At 48.4% G+C, this 22751-nt stretch overlaps 1 protein-coding gene across 2 annotated transcripts in view; it reads right to left on the reverse strand.

The window, feature by feature from the left end:
- The window catches only part of FAM120A (family with sequence similarity 120A), a 92568-nt gene that overhangs the window by 58995 nt on the left and 10822 nt on the right, over nucleotides 1–22751 (reverse strand). For both annotated transcript variants that reach the window (XM_027614885.1, XM_027614884.1), the window contains exons 2-5: nucleotides 18177–18423; nucleotides 14964–15046; nucleotides 1474–1602; nucleotides 722–818 (exon numbers count right to left, since the gene is read on the reverse strand). In XM_027614885.1, the coding sequence (XP_027470686.1) occupies nucleotides 722–818; nucleotides 1474–1602; nucleotides 14964–15046; nucleotides 18177–18423 (556 nt within the window). The remainder of the gene's footprint in view (nucleotides 1–721; nucleotides 819–1473; nucleotides 1603–14963; nucleotides 15047–18176; nucleotides 18424–22751) is intronic.

The following is a 22751-nucleotide window of genomic DNA, read 5'->3' on the forward strand; positions in this document are numbered from 1 at the left end:
TCCTCCAGACCCGGGGGCCCTACACGCACACTGCAGCTCTACGCTGGAGCGAGCTGATGAACATACCCCATAAGGTACAACTGACGGGGACATTTCAAACCTGGGACTAATCTTCTGAAACCAGTACACAGAGGAGCTCTCAAACCACACCAGGAACATGGAAGCAAACACAACAGAAACAACAGTGGGCAGCACAGTCTCTCAGAGCTTCATGGCTCCAGACCTAGACAGAGGCCATCGGACTCAGGGAGAAGTCTGGCACATAGACTCAGGGCTTCACAGCCTCCCATGAGAGCACCACCAGGCAGGCTTCACAAAAACAGCTTATAATTACTTTTATTCCCCAATTTCAAATCTCTGAGTTAAATTTGGTCTTTTGCAAACAAAAAACAAAAAACCAAAAAAGAGGCAGCAAAAGAGAAAACACCCATCTGCTTTTCTGAAGTGGATTTACGAAGGCATCTGCAGGTCCAGAGGCCTCCCCGCAGAGCACCCCGTGGACACCTCCTGGCCCGCCCCCAACTCCCAGGTCTGTCTGTCCTGCTCCTCAACCTTTAGGGGCCACTGAGGAGTCTGCCCAGGAGGTGCAGCTCCATGCACTCATGCCAGTGGCGGAAACCTCACTCTAGATGAATAAAACTACAAGACTACTGGGCCCACGTTTTAATCTCTCTGGTGACTGCATGGTCAGCGTCCGTCACAGAGGCTTGGATTTACTTACCTAAGTAATGTGCTGGGTGAAATGCCATAGGCTTACTAGTCGCTGAGTAATATCCAATTGCTCTCTTAAATCGAATAACTTTGTCATCTGTTCTAGACTGGAATAAACGTAGGAAAACCTTTGTAAATTGCATGCCACTGGTCCTGTGCATGAACATACTTTCACAATTCAGCACATGTATCATCTACAGCTTTTCAAGTTAGAGAAGAGTTTAAAGTGACATTAAAATCTTCCAGGAAAAGCAACAAATCAGACACTAATCCTCTCAGAGTGACATGGGTAACACAGACTGGCACCCCGTCAGGAGACCCGGGTCTGCAATGCAGCCCTCAGGAGTCCCGGGCTTCTCCGGGCCACGTCCCTGTGCGGCCTGGGGAGGTTTTCTGTCCTGTCTCCAGCAAGCAGGACAATGGTTTCAGCTTTCCAGAGAGACATGGGAGATCACACCAACCTCATGTCCTCTATTAACCCCGACTCGCTCACGTTCCCTGCTTCCCCCAAAAAAGAAGAAATCCCTGACCATCACCTGAAGGGAGGGACAAGTCATGTGCACAATTCCACTCGGCCCACATGATAGATCTGTCTTCTCAGGAGAAACGTTATCAATCATGATGGAGAATGCAGGAGCAGCAAACCTCCCAGCTGTCTACCTTGCGCCCTCCCAGTGTAGCCGCAGGGGAGGCCGGGAGCCAGGTGAGGGGCCCTGCCACACCCGCCCCCACTGTGCAGCGTGCGCCAAGCCTGTGCTGTACCTGAGAATGCTGGAACACATCTTTAGCTACGGCATCCAAGTCTGACGGGTCCTGGATGTTGCGGACGTAGTCGGCCACAGCCTTGATCACCACATCACATGGCGGCAGGACTAGCTGGTGGGCCCGGACCTGAGAAACAAGTGCACAGGTCAGTACATGAGTCCCAAGGGCAGGGCCCAGAAGCTGCAGGCCCCATCATGACCCTTCAGTGAGTCTTGGCCCCAAGACTCTGGTGCTGAGGCTCAAGCCATAGCCCCCCTCAGCTATTAAGTACAACTCAGCCACTTCCACCAAGCTAGGTCACGGAGTGCCTGGCAGTCCTACGTTACTTCTGACACATCTGCGACCTGCTCACCATCAATCCTGGGCTCAAAACCCCGTGCCCCACAGCAGCAAACATAGCGCGAGAAGCCGTGGGCTGCAGACACTTCCGTTCTTCCTACGCCAGCCAACAGGAGGCCGTGCTGGGTGAACGCAGTCCAGGCGCCAGAGCACCAAGAAAGCCAAGTCGGCTCTGAATGGGAAGAAAGATGTGTCCCTGACTGCTGACGCTGACAGTCATGTCTTGTGAGAGATACACGGAATAAGTGTCGTAATATTTCATTGTCCCAGAATAGCTCATTCCACGAAAAGGTAAGTGAACAGATTTTATTTTAAAAGGTTTTATGCTCTTTAATAAAAACTAAAAAACCACGAAAAAAAAGGTATGATTTCAGCTAAAACTATAGTTTCACCCTTTTCTTAGAAACAAAAATGAATCAGGCACTAAGTTTGTTTCTAGCAATCAAAAAAAGTCAAATGATAGCAAGAAATAATCTTTATTTCCCATATAGCCACAAAGATCACAAAGATAAAAAAACAGGGCACAGACCCCAAAAACCCCTGTGCCTCCAGAGCTGTCCGCTCCTGCCCACCATCCTGGGCTGTGCAGGTGGGCCCAGTGTCACCACAGGGGAGCTGGCTTCGGGGACAAGGAGTGAGGAAGGGCCACAAACTATGGAGTGTGGCGGCCCCTGAACCTGGAAGAGGCAGGAAACACCCTTCCAGAGCTTCCAGAAGGAGTGTGGCCTTTAGAACGGTAAGATGATAAATCTGAGTTGTTTTAAGACACGCACACACATGCACAAAGACAGAGAGAAACAAAAGAAAAAACTCAGAAAACCTGAGCCTGAGCACAAGACGTGGAAGAACCCACCAGAAAACAGACATTCACACTTTTAAGTCACCATCAAGAAAATTTTCAGATGCGCAGACTACATTCACTCTCTCCTCACAGAAGCAACAGGTTTTCTTGAAGCACCATTTCTCATGTCCGAGTCAAGGTTCTCAGCCCCCAAGTGCCGGTCATTAGTGCTCATGAAGGGACACCCCATCGCAAGGCCTCTAAAGAGCCACGCACACGTCTATGCACACACGTCACAAGCTCAGTCCTAGAAACCCAACCCCCCATGAAGACAAAAGCCCACGGGTGCACACACATTCCACGGGACGAAGCATGGCGAACAGCGCGTGCCAGCCAGTCTGGGAGGAATGCAAGTCCTACCTGTGCTCCCCATTCTGGGGTGTCTGGTCCCATGGCCGGACAGGAGCAGGGCCAATTGGTGGCAGCCCAGGAGGGAGGAGTCAGAACAGAAACCCTGCACTGTCCTCAAGGAACATGGACAGGGCCAGGGACAGCCATGCCCGAGGGCCCAGGGCCTCAACTCCCAGCCTCAGCAGTGTGACCCTGGCTGACCAGGTGTGTCCCTGGCACCCTGAAAGCCTACGGGGCCCTTGAGATTTTCATACCATACTGCCAGGGCTGGCTATTGTACAAGGATTTCAGATACAGAACAGAGCGGTAACAATATGGTGAGAACGGAACCTACAGGATATAAAAACAGACAAATTTGGAAAAGGCTGTCCCCCAGGGGTGAAGAGCTAACGGTGGCACAGGCTACCTCTCCTGGGGTGTGCACCCTATCACTGGGACTCTGCAGATGACGGGGAGACACTCACAGTCTGTCCCGCCTCGAGTGAAAAGGACCACCTGTCCCTTTTGTTCCTGTGGACATCCTTGCTTCACTTCGCCCCCACGACTGCTGTGCTGAACAAGCCCTGAAGGAAACAGCTGACGGTACCAGTGAAGACTCCTGAGTCCCACCCCCCCCTCCGCCCGGAGTGGTGCAGAAGTCCCCATGGCCCTGACTCCCTCACACCAGCCACCCCTGGCCCTGCAGCTTCATTCAGAATCAAGCCTCCCAAACCCACCTCAGGGCCGCACCCGGTGGCAGCGGCCAGGCCCAGGGGACAGCACGAGCGCACACACGGCTCGGGGCACACACAAGAGAGGCTTTAACTCAGGAACAAAGAGCACACAAAGTAATTTCTACAACTCAGATGGCACTGTTATAACCTCAAAACATTCGCCAAAAGATTATACACGTTTCATAATGATTTACCACAGAATTTCTTTTATGAGAAAGATTCCTGGTATATTCAAGTAAGGATATATTTGCAGATAACCAACCAATTTATTAAACTTCTGACATTGCCGACAACTTTTAAAGATTTTTTTAAAGATTTTTATTCATTTATTTGACAGAGAGCAAGACAGCGAGAGAGGGAACACAAGCAGAGGGAGTGGGAGAGGGAGAAGCAGGCTTCCCGTGGAGCAGGGAGTCCAATGCGGGGCTCGATCCCAGGACCCCGGGATCATGACCTGAGCCAAAGGAGGATGCTTAACGATTGAGCCACCCAGGCGCCCCAATTTGTACTTTCTTTAAAAACCTTGCCATGTCCCACTGAGAAGGAACTGCGCATTCCTACGGGCTAGAAAACGGTGCTGAGAGCGCCAATCAAACGGACAAAGAAACAGTCCCTGAAGATCCCGGCCACCTCGAACACGGCACACGGCTCACGGCTCTCCGTCCACACACACCCGCACATGCACACCACACGAAGGTGTTTCTCGGCCAACTTTCAGCTGGTGCAAAACGCTGATCTGCTGTCCCTCAAAAAGCGCTAAAACCTCCTGAAGATGCTCTGGGGGAGAATGGGGCCCCCCCACCACAGCAGCAACTGCAGGAGACTTATAGTAATCCACCCCTGTCCACTCATAAAAACAAAATCAACACTCAAACCACACAAATGAAGTGTCTGCTCCTTGGAGAGAGGCTCCAAGGTATTTTTATGAAAGTCCCACTTCTTTTTTCTTTTCTTTGAGGAGTTGCACTTTTATTTTAGCCCAAAGCTTAACATTAGGGGAAAAAAAACAAAATTTAAATAAATTGCAATATATCTAAAGTTGGGAACATGTATTTTTTGTCTCCAAGAATAGAAAGTAAATTCTGTTTAATTAAAAACCAAACGTTTACGATCATCTGCCTTTTTACAGCACTTTGCAGCAATTGCAGTAATTGTTAGTTACTCGCTTTGCAAGCAAAAAGATGAAATTTGGAACCGGCAAAGACCTCCCAGAGTGTGCAGCCCCCTTGCTTGCCGACAGGACATTGGTGGCAGACACACCCTGCGTGGTCGGAGCGGCAGGCGCACCTCTGATGGGGCCATCTGCACTGAGCCTCATCTTTCCCCAAGGTCCCATTTCCTACTGAAGACCACGTGCTGCCGTCTCCGGCCGGACATGGACAGGTGGCGAGTGCGGAAGGCACTCAGCCAGGCAGCCTCCATGCTGGCCCTTCGTGCACCCCCTGGCTTTCGCTCTGGGACCTCTCAGACCCGCAAGCTAGCAGGCACCCCGTCTTGCCAGCCGTGATAATCCTGTTCCCTTTGCCTCCTTGACAACCTCTACCTTGTATTTTCTTCTGACCCCTGGTTCAGTGCTGGTGTCATGAACTCAGTGGTGTGAGCACGGGACGCACCCACTCCACAGGGAAGCGACCGGGTCCACGGAAGCCCTCGCCACGCAGCCCCCAGGAGAGCCAGCACCAGCCGCCACAGGCAGCAATGGGCTCCCACTCTTTAGGGCCCCCATTCCCATCCATTCGCTAGCAATTCAAGGGCCACAACACGAGTTAGCGTCTGGCTCCGCAACGAGATAGTCTCTTCCCACCCTTAAAGGGGAAATAATGAGGGTCCTGCCACAGAATCAACTTGTAGCCGCCAGGTTCTAGCATTCCACTACTTGGGTGATTCTGTCGCCTCATCTTGGTTACATTTCAAAAATCAAAGACTTTTCTGCAAATTAATTTAAATGGCACAATGCAGTTACCACATGATACTTCAAATGTTAAATTAAATCCATTATGCCATAGAAGCAAGATTCCACTAAAATCCAAGATTCTCTCCCAGATAGTATGTAGATTGTATCAAAGGCTCTTCTAAAGCTTTTTTTTTTTTTAAGATTTATTTACTTATTTGACAGAGAGCACAAGCAGAGGGAGCTGGGAAGGGAGAAGCAGACCCTCTACTGAGCAGGAGCCCAATGCGGGGCTTGACCCAGGACTCTGTGATCATGACCTGAGCCGAAGGCAGACACTTCACCGACTGAGCCAGGCAGCCACCTAGGGGGCTCCCGCTCCCTTTACTTTTGTAAGATTTTATGTGTTGCGTCTTTAGGAAAAGAGCATCAGCATTTTGACACACAATTTAGCTGAACACATTTATATACACCAGTTTCTTAACACGAAAATTTAGCCCCACACACCAAGGGAACCAGTCAAAAGCCCATTAAACTGCGTTTAGATGTGCGCGCACGTGCAGTTTGATGTTGGCCCGGCGGTGCTCGAAGGCTGGGGAAGGGAGCCCATGGTGAAGTTTCACTTGCCCTTAATCTTTCTCCTGTGCATTTTCTTCATACAGAACAGATGATTTGGGGCCACTTAAGTCTTGTTCTTCATGTTGACAAGAATCTGAAATCCTCAGATGTTCAGGAAATGGGAAGACACAAATGGGGCCCCTATAGCAGCAACTACGTGGGGATGTGGCCCAGGGAGGCCGCTGCTGGGTGTGACTTGCCGTCCACCACGCCCCCACCTGCCTAAAGGAGCTGCACAGCTGACTTCAGGGCAACATTTATAAAGCTGACACTGGAAGGGAAGACGGGTGCATGTAGCCAGACCATGTCTGACTTCGTGGATGTTAGTTTATGGTAAACAATACAGTTTGTTTCTTTATAAAGATACTCAGGAAATATAAATGTTAGAAATCCAAATGCTTTAAAATGGAGCAAAGTTAAAAATAAGATGCAAAGTATAACAGATTCATGTCCGTTTTGTTTGAAAAACACTATAGTTATATTTTAATTCTGTTAATTATGTCATCATAAGTATGTCAAAGTTCAATGGTATCTTATTTTGCTTTTGAAAATCTTACAATATGCTGTTATGGATCAAATAATAATATCAACTTTTTCAAGAAGTTTTATATGAAGTTTTACATAGAAGACTACAGTGCTACTATTTTGGTTAGTCTGAAATAAATTTTGACTAAGTGAAAAAAACAAGAACAAAAAACCGTTCACGATCTCTCCCAGCTTGTGTCCAAACTTTGCATAAATGCTATCTGTCCTTCATGTACGTTTCTGCAAGTGCACGGCTGTTCCCTCCTGTATCCTCTCGTCTAACTGCTCAGTGCGAGGCTATGAGCAAGCCGGAACACGCGCCACTCTCACGTCAATGACTGGGATGGCGTGGCTGTCATGGCCACTCAGTCCCCGTCAGGCCTGTCGTCAGTGCATCTGGCCTGAGCTCGGAGACCCACAGGGATCCCTACAGGACTGCCTGCTAACTGAACAAACACACCACAAAACCAGGATTCTGGGGCTTGGTGCTGCTGCTCCCACATGGCCTCCCGGCTGCTCGCTTCAACTCGGGTGAGCAAAACACAAGTTCCATACAACAGCTCTGCTGAAGCAGAGCCTGACCCCTCCATCACCATTAGGAAAGCCATAAGCTTTGATGGCGTACATCTGAATCCTGGCACTGTCAGGGAAGGAAACCAGAAAGTCACTTTGCCAACACTCCTTCACTCGTGCATGAACACGGGACGCCAGAGGCTCACATTCTTGTTGGAGACAAACTGCTGACGTAGGAGGGACCCTCGGAGGGCCGCACAGAGGAGCACTGCTGTGTTTTACCCTCACACCACCACTGTGCAGTGCACTCTGGACATCCCAAGGGGACAGAGGGGCCCACTAAGGTGCTCGCTCGTAGGAGCACCCAGGTGAGCAGCACAGCCACCACCCCAAGACAGAGTACACTCCGGTCTCCTACCTTCTAAGTGACACCTCTTCTAGGGTTGAGATGTCCTTTCTATGAAACAATGGCAGATGGCGAGCTCCTTCCTTTTGGTATTCCTAAACAGCTAAGAGTTGGCAACACTACAGTAGCCCTCCCAACCTTTTTTTTAACAGGTCCATGAAACCCGAATCCATGCTACTGACGAAGGGAGCCACAGAAAAGACTGTCCACAGGAGAGATAGGCGGTCAGGCCTTGTCAGACGCAGGGAGGATGGGCATGGGGGCCAAGGGCTCTGGCACACACCTGAGCACAGCCACTACAGGCAGTCAGGCAGGAAAGGATGGGGTCAGGAAGGGTCAGACCAGATGTGGGAGAGGGGAAGAATCAGAGACACCCCCAAGCTGTACCCTAGAGGGTCAACAAGGACAGCTGGTATCACTCTCTGAGAAACAGAACACAGGGGATAAACCCACTTAGGCAAGGAGGAATACCTTATTTGGTGTGCAGGCGGAGCATCCCAGTGGAGATGCCTCGGCAGATGGTGGGCTACACCCCGCAGTCAGGGAAGGGGTCTCGTGGCTGAACTACACTGGAGAGTGGTCAACACAGCGATGGCAGCTGAAACCCTAAGAGCAGATGAGATGTGGCAGAAAGCTTGAAGCCGCAGTAAGATGCACATGGACTAAGGAACACACACACATACAAGCAGAGGAGCCCGCTCACACAGGAGTCAGGGAGAGGATGTGGTACATGAGGAACACAGAACAAGGCTGGGGTCCAGGAACAAAAGCAGGAGTTTGCAGAGGTAAGGAGAAGAGGGTGGCTGAGTGTTGAGTGTTTCACACCCCAGGGAGATGCAAACCATTCAACACTTCACAGACGTCAACCGAGTCTTCAGCGGCCTTGGACAAAGGCCCACTGTGGTGGCCTAAATTCACTGCAGGGTTAAGCTGCTGAGCACATTACTAGAGGCCACCCTCCGGAGATGTGTAGAGGACCTGTGGGGCTGGGAGAATGTGGGAAAGACTGGAGCACATTTACAAACTGAGGGCCATGAGAGCACAGGGGAGACGGGACTGGGTCTGCAGGGCCCCAGAAGCATCCAGTGAAAACGGCTCGGCTCGAGAACACATCACAGGCCAGTCTCAGACCGGAAAAAGGCAGTGGCGATGGGCCTAGCTGGGGAGAACAGGCAGCGGGGAGGGGGCCAGGGGGGCAGCAGCCCCAGTGCTGGGATGAAGGGTAAGTGGGAGCAGTGTGTGACCAGGAGAGCCTAGAAGACAGCAATGAATGTTCACGAGGAGGGATTTTACCTGCGGACATGGGCAGCCTGGGTCGTGATGGGGACCCTAATGTTTAAATCTGCTTTACGGAGGCATTTTACATGCAGTAAAACCCATCCACCTCAGGCACACAATCCACTGAGTTCTGAGGAAGGCACACCTTAGCAGAGCCAGCACTGCCATGGGGAATAGTGCCCGAGACGCCCCCGGCCCCCTGTGCCCCTTCCCGGCCAGCCCTAGGCAGCAGCTGCACACAGCACCCTCTCTTGAGTTCTACCCTTTCTGGGGTTTACGCAGAGGCAGTCTCACAGCTTTCCTTTGTGTCTGAGTTCTCACTGAAGAGAAGTTTGTTTCTTCCCCACTCCCGGGGCCTCCCCGTGTGACTCTATCCACCCATCATTCACCAGCCGGCCGAGGGGTGATTCGGAGGCCCCACGTAAAGCCACAGGGGCCACTCAGACCCAGGTGTATGTGAACACACAGCTTCACTTGGGGCGACTGTCGCTGAGTGGGAGTGCGGGTCACAAGGAGGTGTGTGTTCAGCGTTGTGCGAAGGTGCCGGGCTGCTATCCAGGTGGCCACTCGCCGTGCTCTCCTGGCAGCCACCTGGAGAGCGGAGGCCCGTGCTGTCCTGCCGCCTCCCCTGGCTGTGACTGGCATTCCCTAATGATGCAGAGGGCCTCTGTGCACCTACTGAACATTCCGGAAAATGCCTGTTCCAACTGTCCCCCATCCTTTTTTGCTGGGTTATCATCTTACTGTGCTGTCCTTTACAAATTCTGGACATGGGTCTGTTACCAGAGACACACTCTGACCCTTTCCCTCGGCCGCTTGCTTTTCATTCTTTTCACTAAGAAATCTTTGCCTCAATTAAGGTTGTAAAGATTTCTTATGTTTCTTCTAGACTTGATTTTTATATTCATTTTTGCACATGTTTCAATTTTGCACATTACTGTAAAAACTATCCCTTCCCCATTTCGTTACCTTGGGCTTCTGACATGAGCGCCTTCCAACTCTGTTCTTCCTTCTCAACATTTTTGTTGTTATTCTAGGTCCTTTGCAGTTCCACATGAATTTTAAAATCAGTTTTCAATTACTTCAAAAAAAAAATTCGCTAGGATTCTGATAGGGAGGTAATAAAATCTAAGTAAGTCTTTTATTCCATGAACACAGTGTTTCTTTCCACTTGTTTAGGTCCTTCTTCAACCACAACTATAAATTCACCACCTGCTCAGGCGGGCAGTTCTCAAAAAGAGACAGTGCAGCACCTTCGAGGGAGGAGAGTTTGCTGGGCAGGGGGTTGATGGGGAGCCCAAAGCAGGTGGTGCTGGCATAACCAGCTTGAGAGGGTGCCCCGGAAGGGCAGTATGAGAGGAGGTGAGCAGAGAGCCCACAGAGGCCCAGCAGCAAGTGTTCACACTGAGAACAAGCCCCAGCAGAAGGTGGCACTGGTGACAGAGGGTGAGGGATAGTGAAGTTTACGAGGAGAGATGGAGCTTTTCTGAGAGGAGACCCAGGGCAGGCCGCTGGGCCCAGGAGGCCATGGTCCAGCAGGGCCAACTGCAGACCTGACAGGAGGTGAAGGACGTGCAGCCAAGCTGTCTGGGAGCCCCAGTGCACAGAGCTCACAAGGGCTCTGGAAGGTAAAGGGGAGACTGGCAAGGTCCCCAAGGCTTTCCCAAGTGACAAAAAGTGACTAGAGTACAGCCACTAGGAGAGTGAGAGGTGGTATTCAGATGGCCTAACTCTTCAGAGTTACCAAAGAGCCACATCAGGAAAGGAAAAGCACAGCCCACAGAATGGGGGAGAGTATCTGCAGATCATGTGTCTGCTAAGAGAACCCAGAATACAAAATAAACAAAAACACAAAAACTAAAAAAAGCCCTTACAACTCAATAATAAAAAGACAAATTACCCAATTTAAAAATGGACAAAGGACTTGAACAGACATTTCCCCAAAGAAGATAAATGAATGGTCAGCGAGCACAAGAAAAGATGCTCAACACCCTTACTCATCAGAGAAATGCAAATCAAAACCCCCTCACACCCACTGGGATGGCTGAAAATACAACAGACAATAGCAAGTGTTGGCATGGATGTGAGGAAATCAGAACCCTCACACACTTGCTGCTGGCAGTGTGACCGGGACAGCCCCCGCAGGAAGCCTTCCGGTGGCTCCACAAGAAGGCGAGCAGGACCAGCAACTCTGGCCCCAGGCACATGCCTGACAGAAAGGAAAGTCCATACAGACGTGGGCACAGATGCGCACGGCGGCCAAATGGTAGGCACAACCTGAATGTCCACCAGCGGAGTCCGCCCCCAGGGAAACAGTGTCCTCCTGCCAGAAACAGGAGTGAGCACCAACAGCTGCTCCTGCATGGATGAACCAGGCAGTTACGCTCGTGAGAGAAACCAGACACAAAAGGACACGTACGTCTACTCATATCAAGTGTCCAGAGACAGATGCAGATCAGTGGTTGCCATGGGCAGGGAGGCGGAAAAGCGGGGAATGACTGCCAGTAAGCACTGGGTTTCTTTTGGGGCGATGAAAATATTCCAAAATTAGAGAGTGGTGATGGTTGCACAACTCTGTGAAAGCTAAAAATCCCTGAACTGTATATTCTGAAAAGATAGATTTTATGACATGTGAATTATAACTCAATAAAGCTGCTATAAAAAGAAAAACAAGCTTTCTAAGCAAGTGGCACTTTTGGAGTAAATGCCCGGCAAATCCCAGCTTTATCGCTTATCTTTCTGGTCCCACACACGGCTCGTGTCAAGAAGGGACATGTCTCTGGTTTAGCCGCCTTATAGCGCTTACTATGCAGAGGTCGCTGGTGGGGCACCAGGTGTGCATGCGTGTGCCCCAGGAGGTCTAGGGAGGGACCTAGACCGGCCCAGACCTGCAAGGGGGCGTGCCCAAACAACAGGTGGACGAGGGGCTCCACGACAGGAGATGCTGGGCGGTCAGAACCACTGATCGGGATAAAAACTCCAAATGCGTGAAACTGAACATGAAGTTTAGGACAACCATTAAAATGAATACAAAGACCTGTAACTAATGGTCCAACTTAAAAACATTTTCAAAATTAAAACTAAATGCCTATCCAAAATAAAAATTCTACCACTCACTAGGACTCAAAATCATAGAGCAATTAAAACCCAAAAAGCACATTTAAAAACGGAGCTCACTCAGCATGTGCTTATGGCCAGGAGGTGTTCCCACCAGGGCTGACCACCCCATGCCCCAAAGGCCCTGCCCCTAGTTCTAGAATTTTCCATCACATAACATGGCTGCCTGCTGTCCTGAACACAAATGAAATATTCTTTACTTCTGAATCAAGCCTAAGACATCTGATGCCACCTTACCAGCACCTCTTCCCATAGAAACTGAGAACTAAAAAGCTCAACACCTGCCCAGCTGCCTCACCTCCTCTTTTCCACCACCTTGTGAGAGTTTAGGTTCTCAGTGTGTCCAGCACTGCCCTCCCACCCCAGTGAGCACAACCCTGATTAACAGCACGGCACAGAGTCTGTTCCCCTCCCTGCCCACTGTCTGCAGGTATCACCCCTTGATCTGGCTGTCTGCACTGTTCTGTACCCACCTGGAGCTGTGGGCAAGGAGGTCGCTGCGGAGAGGGTGAAGACCCCTCCATGGCAAGGGGTGCTCTGGGCTCATCACGTAAGGAGTTCACAGAACACCCACCTTCTGGAAGCAGCAATCCAGTGGGAGTGACTTTGGCAAAACGCAATACAGTAGGACAAGAAAGGGCGAGGAGCACCTGCACTTGGGGACATGAATCAGATGCCTATGAAAGCTGTGTATACCACAGACTGCTAAAAATCACAAGAAAGTGTCACACACAACTAACCAAATTTTCAAAAGATGTGGTTACTTTTACGAGCGGGGTGAAGCAGAGAGGATAGGAACAGTGTGACACAGCAGGGATGTTCATGAGAAAGGACACCATCATGTCCAACTTCCCCACATCTGCCACGATGCCGAAATGATGCTGCACACAGGATGGGTACATAAAAGGCGAAAACATAAACACTGTGCAATATCTGAACTCAAAGCGAAATGCGCTTGCATTTTAGACCATGACTCTGAAATACCCAGAACTTAGCAAGTCACTGAAAAATTACTGCAGATTGCTTCTCCATCATACCCACAAAAACCCCCAGCTGATATGTACAATACACATGATGATAATACAAAAAACCCGATTGGATCCTGACTTAAAACACACACACACACCCCCCATAAATGACTTGCAGGAACAAGTGAAAAATGTGAACATGAACTTGACCTTACAGAACACTAGGGACTACTGCTGATGTAGTTGGGTGTGCTAATAGTAATATGAGTAAGGAAGAGATTAGCCTTATTTTTAGGGGGTCGTGATATAAACTGAAGTTTTCACAGGCGAAGTGTTAGAATGTCTGCAACTAACTTCCAAATAGTGGAGTTAAAAAACAAAGACAGATATAAATATACTTTACGGCAAAATGTTAACTGTAGAACCAAGTAGATACATGGATGGAGATTGTCTATTTCAACTTTTCATGTACTTAATATTTTTCTTAAACAAAGTTAGGAAAAGCACATGCTAACGATATTAGTGACCTGCCAGGAGACTGAGCTGGTCCCCCACTAATCCCACAAACAGTGCTGCTGTCTAATGTCTGACGCGTGACCAAGGCCAGCTCGGCTGAAACACACGTGTGGTCTGGGGTCTCGGGAGCCTCTCCGCTGCTACCCAAAACTGCCTGACCCTTGTAAGAAGCCAGCCTTCCCTTCGTCCCCACCTACAAAAGCTCACTGCCGGGCAAACCTGATGAGCACAACACCTCATGCAAGTGCACCTGCCTTCAGGCTGGACATTAGCAGTGGACCACCAGGACCAAAAACTGCAGCACTTTCATCCACAGGGACACAGGAATGACACTATGGCCAACAGCAGGAAGAAAGCTTCTCTCCTTCAAGGATGAAGAAAACAAGCAGCTTCTAACAAGAGGAGAAGCTGAAAACCCTGGGCCCAAGAACTGTCAGAAGGACAAGGAAAGCATCCCAACAGCCAGCACGCCGGAAGGGAGGGGCCCAGGGGGCAAGGAGCCAGAGGAAAGAGGCAGGAAAGAGATGTGCTTGAATGATCCGGTTTCTCCAAAGTTCACTCCAAGTTACACACAAAATCCGCTTTGAAACTAACCACCACAGGAGACGGTTTACAGCGGGAGGGTCAATCTGACAGGAGACAGAATTTCACAGAAGTATCCCTGGGAACCATCCCGAGCAGCCCCTTCGCTACAGGAACCAAGGCCCAGGCTGCCCGACAGACTTCCCACCCGCCCCCCAAGAGCGACTGTGGTCACGGCAAAGGGGACTCGGAGTCCCAGGAGGCTGCTGGCCAGTACACGCCCAGCAGGCGTCCCCACGGCCCACCCATTTTAGAAAACCGTGCGTGTTTCCGACGCTCCTCACTTTCACAACAGGAAGGCAAGAAAGATAAAAATATAAAGTGTTAATAAAACAGTATAAAGGCAACATTTCTCTAATGAACTTGGTTGGGTCCCCTCCATCACCCAAACACTAAAACTTTAATTATTAATTAGACTTTCTTAATTTTAGAAAATTACAGGACATTATGAAATTTATCAAACTATGCTAAGACATGATCCAAATAACAGCTAACTGTTATTACCTACTGAAAATATCAGGATTTGTAAAACAATATAAAAACCTTCAGCTAAAAGATTTCCACCTACCTAGGAACACAGCATGAATTCCTCTAAGGAGACGTTTAAGGACATTCATTTATCTCCCTAAAGCATAAGTGTTGGGAACAAGATAAGGCAGGTTTGTGGGTTTGCCAAGGCAGTGCTGATGGTGAAGTTAGGGGAGGCGTGGTATCGCTCGCTCTGCAGCCTATCTCCTTCTACAATAATGGGACATCATTCACATTATTACAGCAGCAGCAAACTGAACAGCCGACGGTCACCAGTGTTGGAGACGAAGTGCACTTGTACCTTCAGCGAGGCTAGTGGATGCTCTGGGCCCAGTAAGCTCCAGTGGAAGGAGGCCAGGTCTTCGTCGGGCAGGATGTGATTCCCTGCAACACAGACATGGCACAGTGAGAAAGAGCGCGTCACTGACACTGCACGCCACCATCCGCAGGCCCCTAGGGGCTTCATTTTAGATGCTGCGGTAACTTAGGACCGTCTCCTTTGACATACCACATAAAACTTCCACACAAACACTGAAAATACTTCTTTATCTTTTCATATAAAGCCACAGACAGCAGGTAGACCTCTTGCAGCTGCCTCAGCACGACATGAGTTTCCAGGACAGTTGCAACAGCATTCCAACTGAACAAACTGCGTAAAACTGAAGTGACTTCGCTCGACAGTGTTAAGGTCAGTCTGACAATGCTGGGATATCGGGTTTCATTTGCTCACAAGACCCTAGGCTTCAAACTCCAGGTTCCACAGCAGAGGCAGACCGCGCACTTCCAGAATCTCTCTAAGCAAGGTTATGTGACTTGTGACACGGTCATACCTCCTCCCATCACTTCCACCATCACCCACAGATGACGAAGCACAGACCACACCAGCACCAGGAATGCCACTCGGCTGGACGCCTTATCACCAGGGCTGCATCAAAAATAAAAACTGCATTCGGTTGAGAAACTATATTTTGGGGAACACTCTCCCTTCACTGTAGCACTTGGATGCCAACATACCAACATCATTAGTGTGTTAGTTCTCTCGATGCAATTTGAAAGTGTCAAGTTCCTGAATAATTCTGTGATTCTTATATCATGATTTAGTCCCCTCCCCACTGAGAAGGCAGATTCATTAATTAACTACTAAGAGAAAGCAAAACAAGGTGAGTTCGGTGCGCCTGGGTGGCTCAGTTGGTTAAGGGTCTGCCTTCAGCTCAGGTCATGGTCCCAGGGTCCTGGGATCGAGCCCCGCATCGGGCTCCCTGCTCAGGAGGAGTCTGCTTCTCCCTCTCCCAATGCCCCTAACCACCCTTGCTTGTGCGTGCTCTCTCACTCTCAAATAAATAAAATCTTAAAAAAAAAAAAGGTGAGTTCTTAGTAACTAATTAATTAATCTTAATACTCTAAACATGAAAGTACTCAACACATGAGCGCTGAACTGTCATGAATTCCAGAGGAGCAAAGTCACGTCCTCACTGTCTTACTGAGCTTTGCACTGCCTTCCTGGGTTCACAGGTGCACAGAACTTTACTGTGAAGTATCAGGCATCTTAGATTTTTTTTGAAGCTTCTATCTGAAAAAATATGAGGCCAATTCCAACATCAGTAATAGTCTACTAAAATCTGGGTCACATACTTAACTGAATATTCTACCCAACCTCTCTAAAACAAAATAACTCATATAACTACACTGCCCATTACAAAAAGGAAAAGGAAAAGAAAAATAATCTTTCTCATTTGAGGACACTGAAACTTTTACACAAAATCTAAAATAAAAATGCTTGCCCAATTAAGACTTTACCTGTAACTTGCCTAAAATTTTTAAAGAAATTCCAAGCCCTAAATTTATTATTATTCAAAATGTAACTACTGTTTCTCACTCATTTTAAGACTTCACAGGATAATTTAGCTAGAAGAATACAGAGTTTGCACTCTCTCCTAAGAAATATATTCAACGTTTCTCAAATACAATAAACAAATATCCTCCATATCTCAAATTAGCTAGGGAATCCTGATATTCTGCAAGCATACAATTTTCTAGTTCATTTAAGGTCAATTAATATGCTGAAGTCATTTTGTGTAACATTTAAGTAAATAGGAAACTTTTCATAATATCCCCATTTACATAATCACTTTTAACATCAGAGAAAATACCTTCTATATTTTAATATTTGAAAATATGAAAGTATATTTAGAAAATTGGTTTTAATTCTCCAAATCCCAAGGCCAAATGGACAGAAAACAGCCACGTGATTAACAACACATAGTTAAGGTAAGAGTCAAGCAAGGATAATTTGCAAAATCAGAACTGTTGACTGATTGGTGGTTACACCGTTTGAAATGCTATCACCAAATACAACACAAAAAAAATTGTGGCTCCCTCAGTGTAATTTCTAACTGTGTAAAACTTTTTGGAATGTTTATAAAATCTGGTAAGTAGAAACATGTAAACACAGCCCACAACATGACTGCCATCGTACACATTTCAGAGAAGACAAACGGAGAACACAGTGAGGTCTCACTTATCTGGAGACCACGGAGCGTGCAAACAGGGCCTGTGTGTCCCTAGCAGTCCCCCACCCGCCACTGGGGCCCCTGGGCTGTGATCCCAGGAGGGCCCAGCTTGCAGAACGCCCATGCACACTGTGGGCACAATTCTTACAAAACCAGCCACTAGAGCTGGGTGTCCGAGCAGCTTTAAATGTGCACACTACAAGCACAAGACCAGGAATGAACAGAAAAGAAAAAACTGCAAAATGCAAACAAAAGTGATAGATGAATATATAACTATTGGAAAGTCGTTTTTACATAAAACGAATTAATATATAAAACTTCAATCAAAACAAGATTTCATCTTTTCTAGGTACCCAGCATGAGGAATTCCTCCGAGGGAGTTTCTGGACACCTAAAATGCAGGTATTGGAGGTGAGCTAAGGTAGCTTATGTTTGTTGTTTTTCTTTCCAAAGCAGTGAGTGTCCCCAACACACAAGAACCCATGACAGAGCTGAGTTCACAACACATTTTCTTCTCTAACAAACACGACTTATGACAAAGGGTTAAATGTCTAATTTTCATAGTGAGGATGTGCTTAACAAATGCTTAACATTTGTGATTTTAAAATATCATTTTCCCCAAAGTATTAGTGAATTTATTCACAAAATTAGTTTTCCGCCCCGGAAAGAACAACACATAAACAAAGGGTTAAATGTCTAATTTTCATAGTGAGGATGTGCTAAACAAATGCTTAACATTTGTGATTTTAAAATATCATTTTCCCCAAAGTATTAGTGAATTTATTCACAAAATTAGTTTTCCGCCCCGGAAAGAACAACACATAAACAAATACTTACGACCAAAAGAAGCACATTATCAGCAACACCAAAAAATAATACTGAGTAAGGAACACCACTGAGGAGGGGCACACTCCACAACATTCCAGCACTGACATTTAAAAATATCAGTGTGTTCCCAGCGTAGAACCCTATCAAATGAAGCAGTTTTCACACTGCCCACCTACCTAACAGAGCAGCAAAGATAGGGAAGCGGTTTGGGTTCAGGTCCAGCTGCTTGGCGACCTCGTGCATCAGATACTGGCTCGTGGTGAGACTTTTCCCATTCCGGCTCAGTTTGAGGGCGTGGGCACTGAAGTAGTAAGGGATGTTGCACAGCGCGTAGTCGGAGTCGTAGGCGACCAAGCCGTGGAAGCCGTTTTCTCTGCAGAAACCGATCACTTCCTGATGGTGGTCCTCGATGCTCTGGGCCACCTGTGCAAGCGAGAGGAGCATGTGGTCAGAGCCCACCCGCCACAGCGCCCATGCAGATGCCTCTGTGCAGAACCTGCAGATCCCAGATACAGAAACACCCAAAAGAGCCAAAGAATCAAAGAACCATAAACAGGGTGTGGCACACCGCTCCCGGGAGCAAGTTCTGTGGGAGCAAGCTCTGTGGGAGCCATCTCCTGGTCAGTGACTATAATCTCACCCAGACTGCAAATTAACTGCCCATTTCTTGTCAAATTCAAAGATCATCCTGCTTAAAAATACACAATGTCAGCTGATCCCCGTAACAGCATTCTGAGGGAAACGAGGGAGAAGAAAGAGGGATAGAAGAGGAAAATAAACAAGTGCCAAAGCAGGAGACAGAAGCCAGCCACCTCGGTAAAACCAAATAATTTCTTCAAAGTAGAAATATGTCAAATAGGGGGCGCCTGGGTGGCTCAGTCGGTTAAGCGACTGCCTTCGGCTCAGGTCATGATCCTGGAGTCCCGGGGTCGAGTCCCACATCGGGCTCCCTGCTCAGCGGGGAGTGTGCTTCTCCCTCTGGCCCTCTTCCCTCTCGTGCTCTCTGTCTCCCATTCTCTCTCAAATAAATAAATAAAATCTTTAAAAAAAAAGAAATATGTCAAATAGATAAAATAATAAAAAGGATTTTTTTTTAACAGAAAAGCCAAGCGTTACCCTTCACTCACAGATCTACTAGTTATTATACCCGCTAAAGTACTCAGCATATGGGGACAGTAGTAAAGGTGAACGTTTACCCCAAACGACACTGTCACATGGTTATCCTATGCAAAGGATCAGACCTGGTGGTGTAGTCCCAGGCTCAGGACCACCATGGGGACCAGGCTGAAACTCACTGCCTGCTTAGTGATGAAGACTACAAAGCCGCAGCTTCTTTCCTTGTCCCGACTCTCCTAGGGTGAGCGGTCCACCACAGGTATCCCGGGGACCCAGGTATCTCGGGGACTGTAGCATCCTAAGGGCGGGCAGCGGGCAACACCCGTGGAAAAGTAAAAGGCTCTAGGAATCTTTCTACTCCCAAAACATACCAAAAGGCATTTGAAAAACACTTTCCTAAAATATATAAAGTCAAAGACAATCAATTCCTCTCCTATTTCCCAAATTCATTCAACCAACTGAAATCTGGTAGATTTTTTGTTTCTACAATAGATAAGGTATTTGAGAAACAGATTTTTAAATTAAATCAAGTGACGCAGCTAACGGTGGAAAGTTAACTCCCCAAAGAGCCCTAAAGTTGAAAAACATGTGCCTTAAATGTAAGCATCTAGAACTATACTGTCCAATGTGTGGCTATATTGAATTAAAATCAAAACTAAATCACATCCAAACAGTAAGTATGAGTGTTCAGGGGTCACCGGCTGGGCACACTGTGGAGTTGCTCCCCTTTCTCACTGAATTTCACAGGGCAAGTCGTCACCGTATTTTGTTGGAAAGTTAGTTATAATGAAATCTCACTTAGAAGCAAGGCAAACCCTTTAAAGATGCTATTTAAAGGAAAAGTAATTCCCTGCATTCTCTTAATACTTTCATAAAAACATTTTACTTCATAAGAAAAATATAAACATTTAGTCAATTTATTTCTATTTCTTAGAATAAAAAAATGCACTTTCATCCCTTATCTAAAAACACTGTACCTTCACTAAAATAGAGAAGTACAGTTTAAGAAAATTCTGAAATGAGGCCAGCTCCACCTCTCCCAGCCCAAGCCCCCGGCTCCCCCCACTTCAGGATGCACAACTTTATAACGACAGCAACATCTTAAAGCATTTCTAAATCACAGCAAACCCTGGCTGTCGTCCAGACAACTTTAATCATAAATCTGCACCATCTCCCCAGAAGCCCTGAAATGAAAGGAGACTGTGAGTGACCACCCCTCACCTCCCACCCCTCCAAGGAGTCCCAGAAAAGGCAGCGTGGCAACTTGCTCCAGAGCCAGGCATCCTGTGGAGATGGGGCAGAATTAAGTGCAGGAGCTGCACACCGCACACCCGGTATGTATGTTTTGTGAGAGAGTTTATTAAACCACTCTCCCAGGACGCTGCGGCCAGGGCCATCACCCTTCCTGAGCGCCCCTGTGCCAGTCACCAGGCTGCACGCCTCACAGCCACCCGGGAAGGGGAGGGGAGCCAGCCCGGCATGAGGGCCCACGAGGGCCCCAGGGGGGAGGGCAGGTGCACTGGCCCAAGGTGAGCACAGCGGAGAGGTGGCAGTGGTAAACTCAGAGGAAGCAGGGATGGGGTCTCATCTGGCAGTTCTTAAGGAAGGCTTCAGACTCCTACAACAATCGGCACTATACTTCCAGAACCTTAAAACGTTCGTGCCCTTTGACCCGGTGATCTCACTCCAGGAAACGGAGCCTAAGAAACCAGCACCGGTAACAAACGCTGGGAGCGCCAGAGAGTCTGAGCAGGCTCCCATGGGAGAACGTAAGCTAACATCCAGGAGCTGGGCAAACACACCAGCCCGCGGTGTTGTGCAGAAACACAGGGAAAAGCTTTCGACAAAACACTAAGCAAACTGTTCAGAATCAATCCCCTGTACACAGAGCAGCGCGAAGCTGCGTCGGTGGGGAAACACTGGAAGGGACACAGCAAACGCCAACAGCTGTGTCAGGATGGTGCAATTAAGCTTAACGGAAAACTTCCTTAGAGGAAAAAAAAAATGAATAAAAACGCTGAAGCAGCACTAGGATAAGCCACACCCACACTGGCCACCTCAGTGTCACCACAGTGGGGACAGACGCTCTTCCTTCCCCAAGAATGACAAGGCATGCACTTACTTATCTGCCAACCAGGGGTCTAGCCTGGCATCTGGCACATGGTAAACGCCAAAAGAAAGAAGAACACTGGGGGCCCCATTACGGGGACCCAGGAGTCTTTAAGCTACCTGCACAGATGGGTGAGATCTGCTCTATCCGGCAGAAGGCAGCAGGCAGAGGGCCTCGCAGAGGGCAGACTTGGGGCTCTCCACCATCGCCTCCTTCCGCCATCCCAAGCACAGTTCCCTGTTCTTTCAGAACATCTGGTTTCAGTTGGCATTAAAAAGCAAAGTGAATGAGCTCTTATTAATTCACTACAACACTAATTTGCAAATGATTAACAATACCTTAATCCTCCCTCAAAATAGCTGCCCACTAGAATTAATGTCCTAAAACAAAAGATGGAGGAATCAAGCCTGTGCGCATGGACTTCAAGGCTCGAGTCAAGGTAGGCTGACCTGTGCCCCTGTCTTGCTCATCTTTCCCACCTCAGGCACCCTGAGGGCCGGCAAAGGGGACAGACCCAGAACGCCTAGGTCCCAGTTCTGGCTTGACACCCACCTGCCCAGCCAGGAATGTACAATTCCTGGGTCTTTAAGTTTCCTTCAACTTCCAAATTTCTGGTATTCTCTCCCACCTTTACCTGAGGAAAGGCAACATGGCCTTAAAACCATAAGGTAACAGAGACACGACCCTCCCCCGGCGGGCGGGTAATGGACGCATGGTGGTCCGGTACCACAAAACCCTGAGGCCAGAGTTCAGAGCTGGGGATCTAGGTGGTGGACACACATGACGTTATGCACTGTCCAAGCTCATACAACTACACCTCTCACATGGAGAATGAACTTTAACGTATGCAAATTAAAAACAAATCAGCCGGGACATCTGGGGGCCAGAAATGAGTGCAGACTGGCTAAGGTACAGAATTGTACTGGAAAAGTCTGAAATGACCTCTCTGAGTGGGGTGGGGGCTGCTGCCCTAGGTTACTCTGGAGAACAATGTTTTGAATGGAAGGTCAGATTTCTGAGGACAGGCACCACACAGATGCTGACCTCTCCTGGTAATGTGTATCTCGAGGGTACAGGGGTGCAGGTGACTGCGCTGAGACCACATCATGAATGGTGGACGAGCCAGGTGTCTCACCGCCAGACAACGGGGTTACACATGGGCAGAAGGAGGAGGCTGGCACGACCCCATGGTGCCAGCTTAGCCATGGAGACGTCCTATGAACTGACAGGCACAGAAATCATCAGAGGTGACGTGTGTACACACACACCTGCCCGCTGTGGACAGGCAGCTGAAAAGCAGGGACACCCCAGGAGTGAGAACACCTGCGCTCTGATGTGGTTTCTAAATTCCGTTCTCCACGAAATGGAACCAGGGCCCTTGAGAAAAATGGGTGATGCCAGGGCAGGGAAATCCAAGACAGCCCTAGGGCATGTCTCTGTAGTGCCAGAAAGGAAGGAGGTGCTCACAAAACGAAGGAGGGGTGTGTCAGGACACAGGAAGCCCCCCACCCCAAGAGACTCCCAA

The sequence above is a fragment of the Zalophus californianus genome, chromosome 13 (genome assembly GCF_009762305.2).
Source record: "Zalophus californianus isolate mZalCal1 chromosome 13, mZalCal1.pri.v2, whole genome shotgun sequence".
NCBI classification, from domain to species: Eukaryota; Metazoa; Chordata; class Mammalia; order Carnivora; family Otariidae; genus Zalophus; species Zalophus californianus.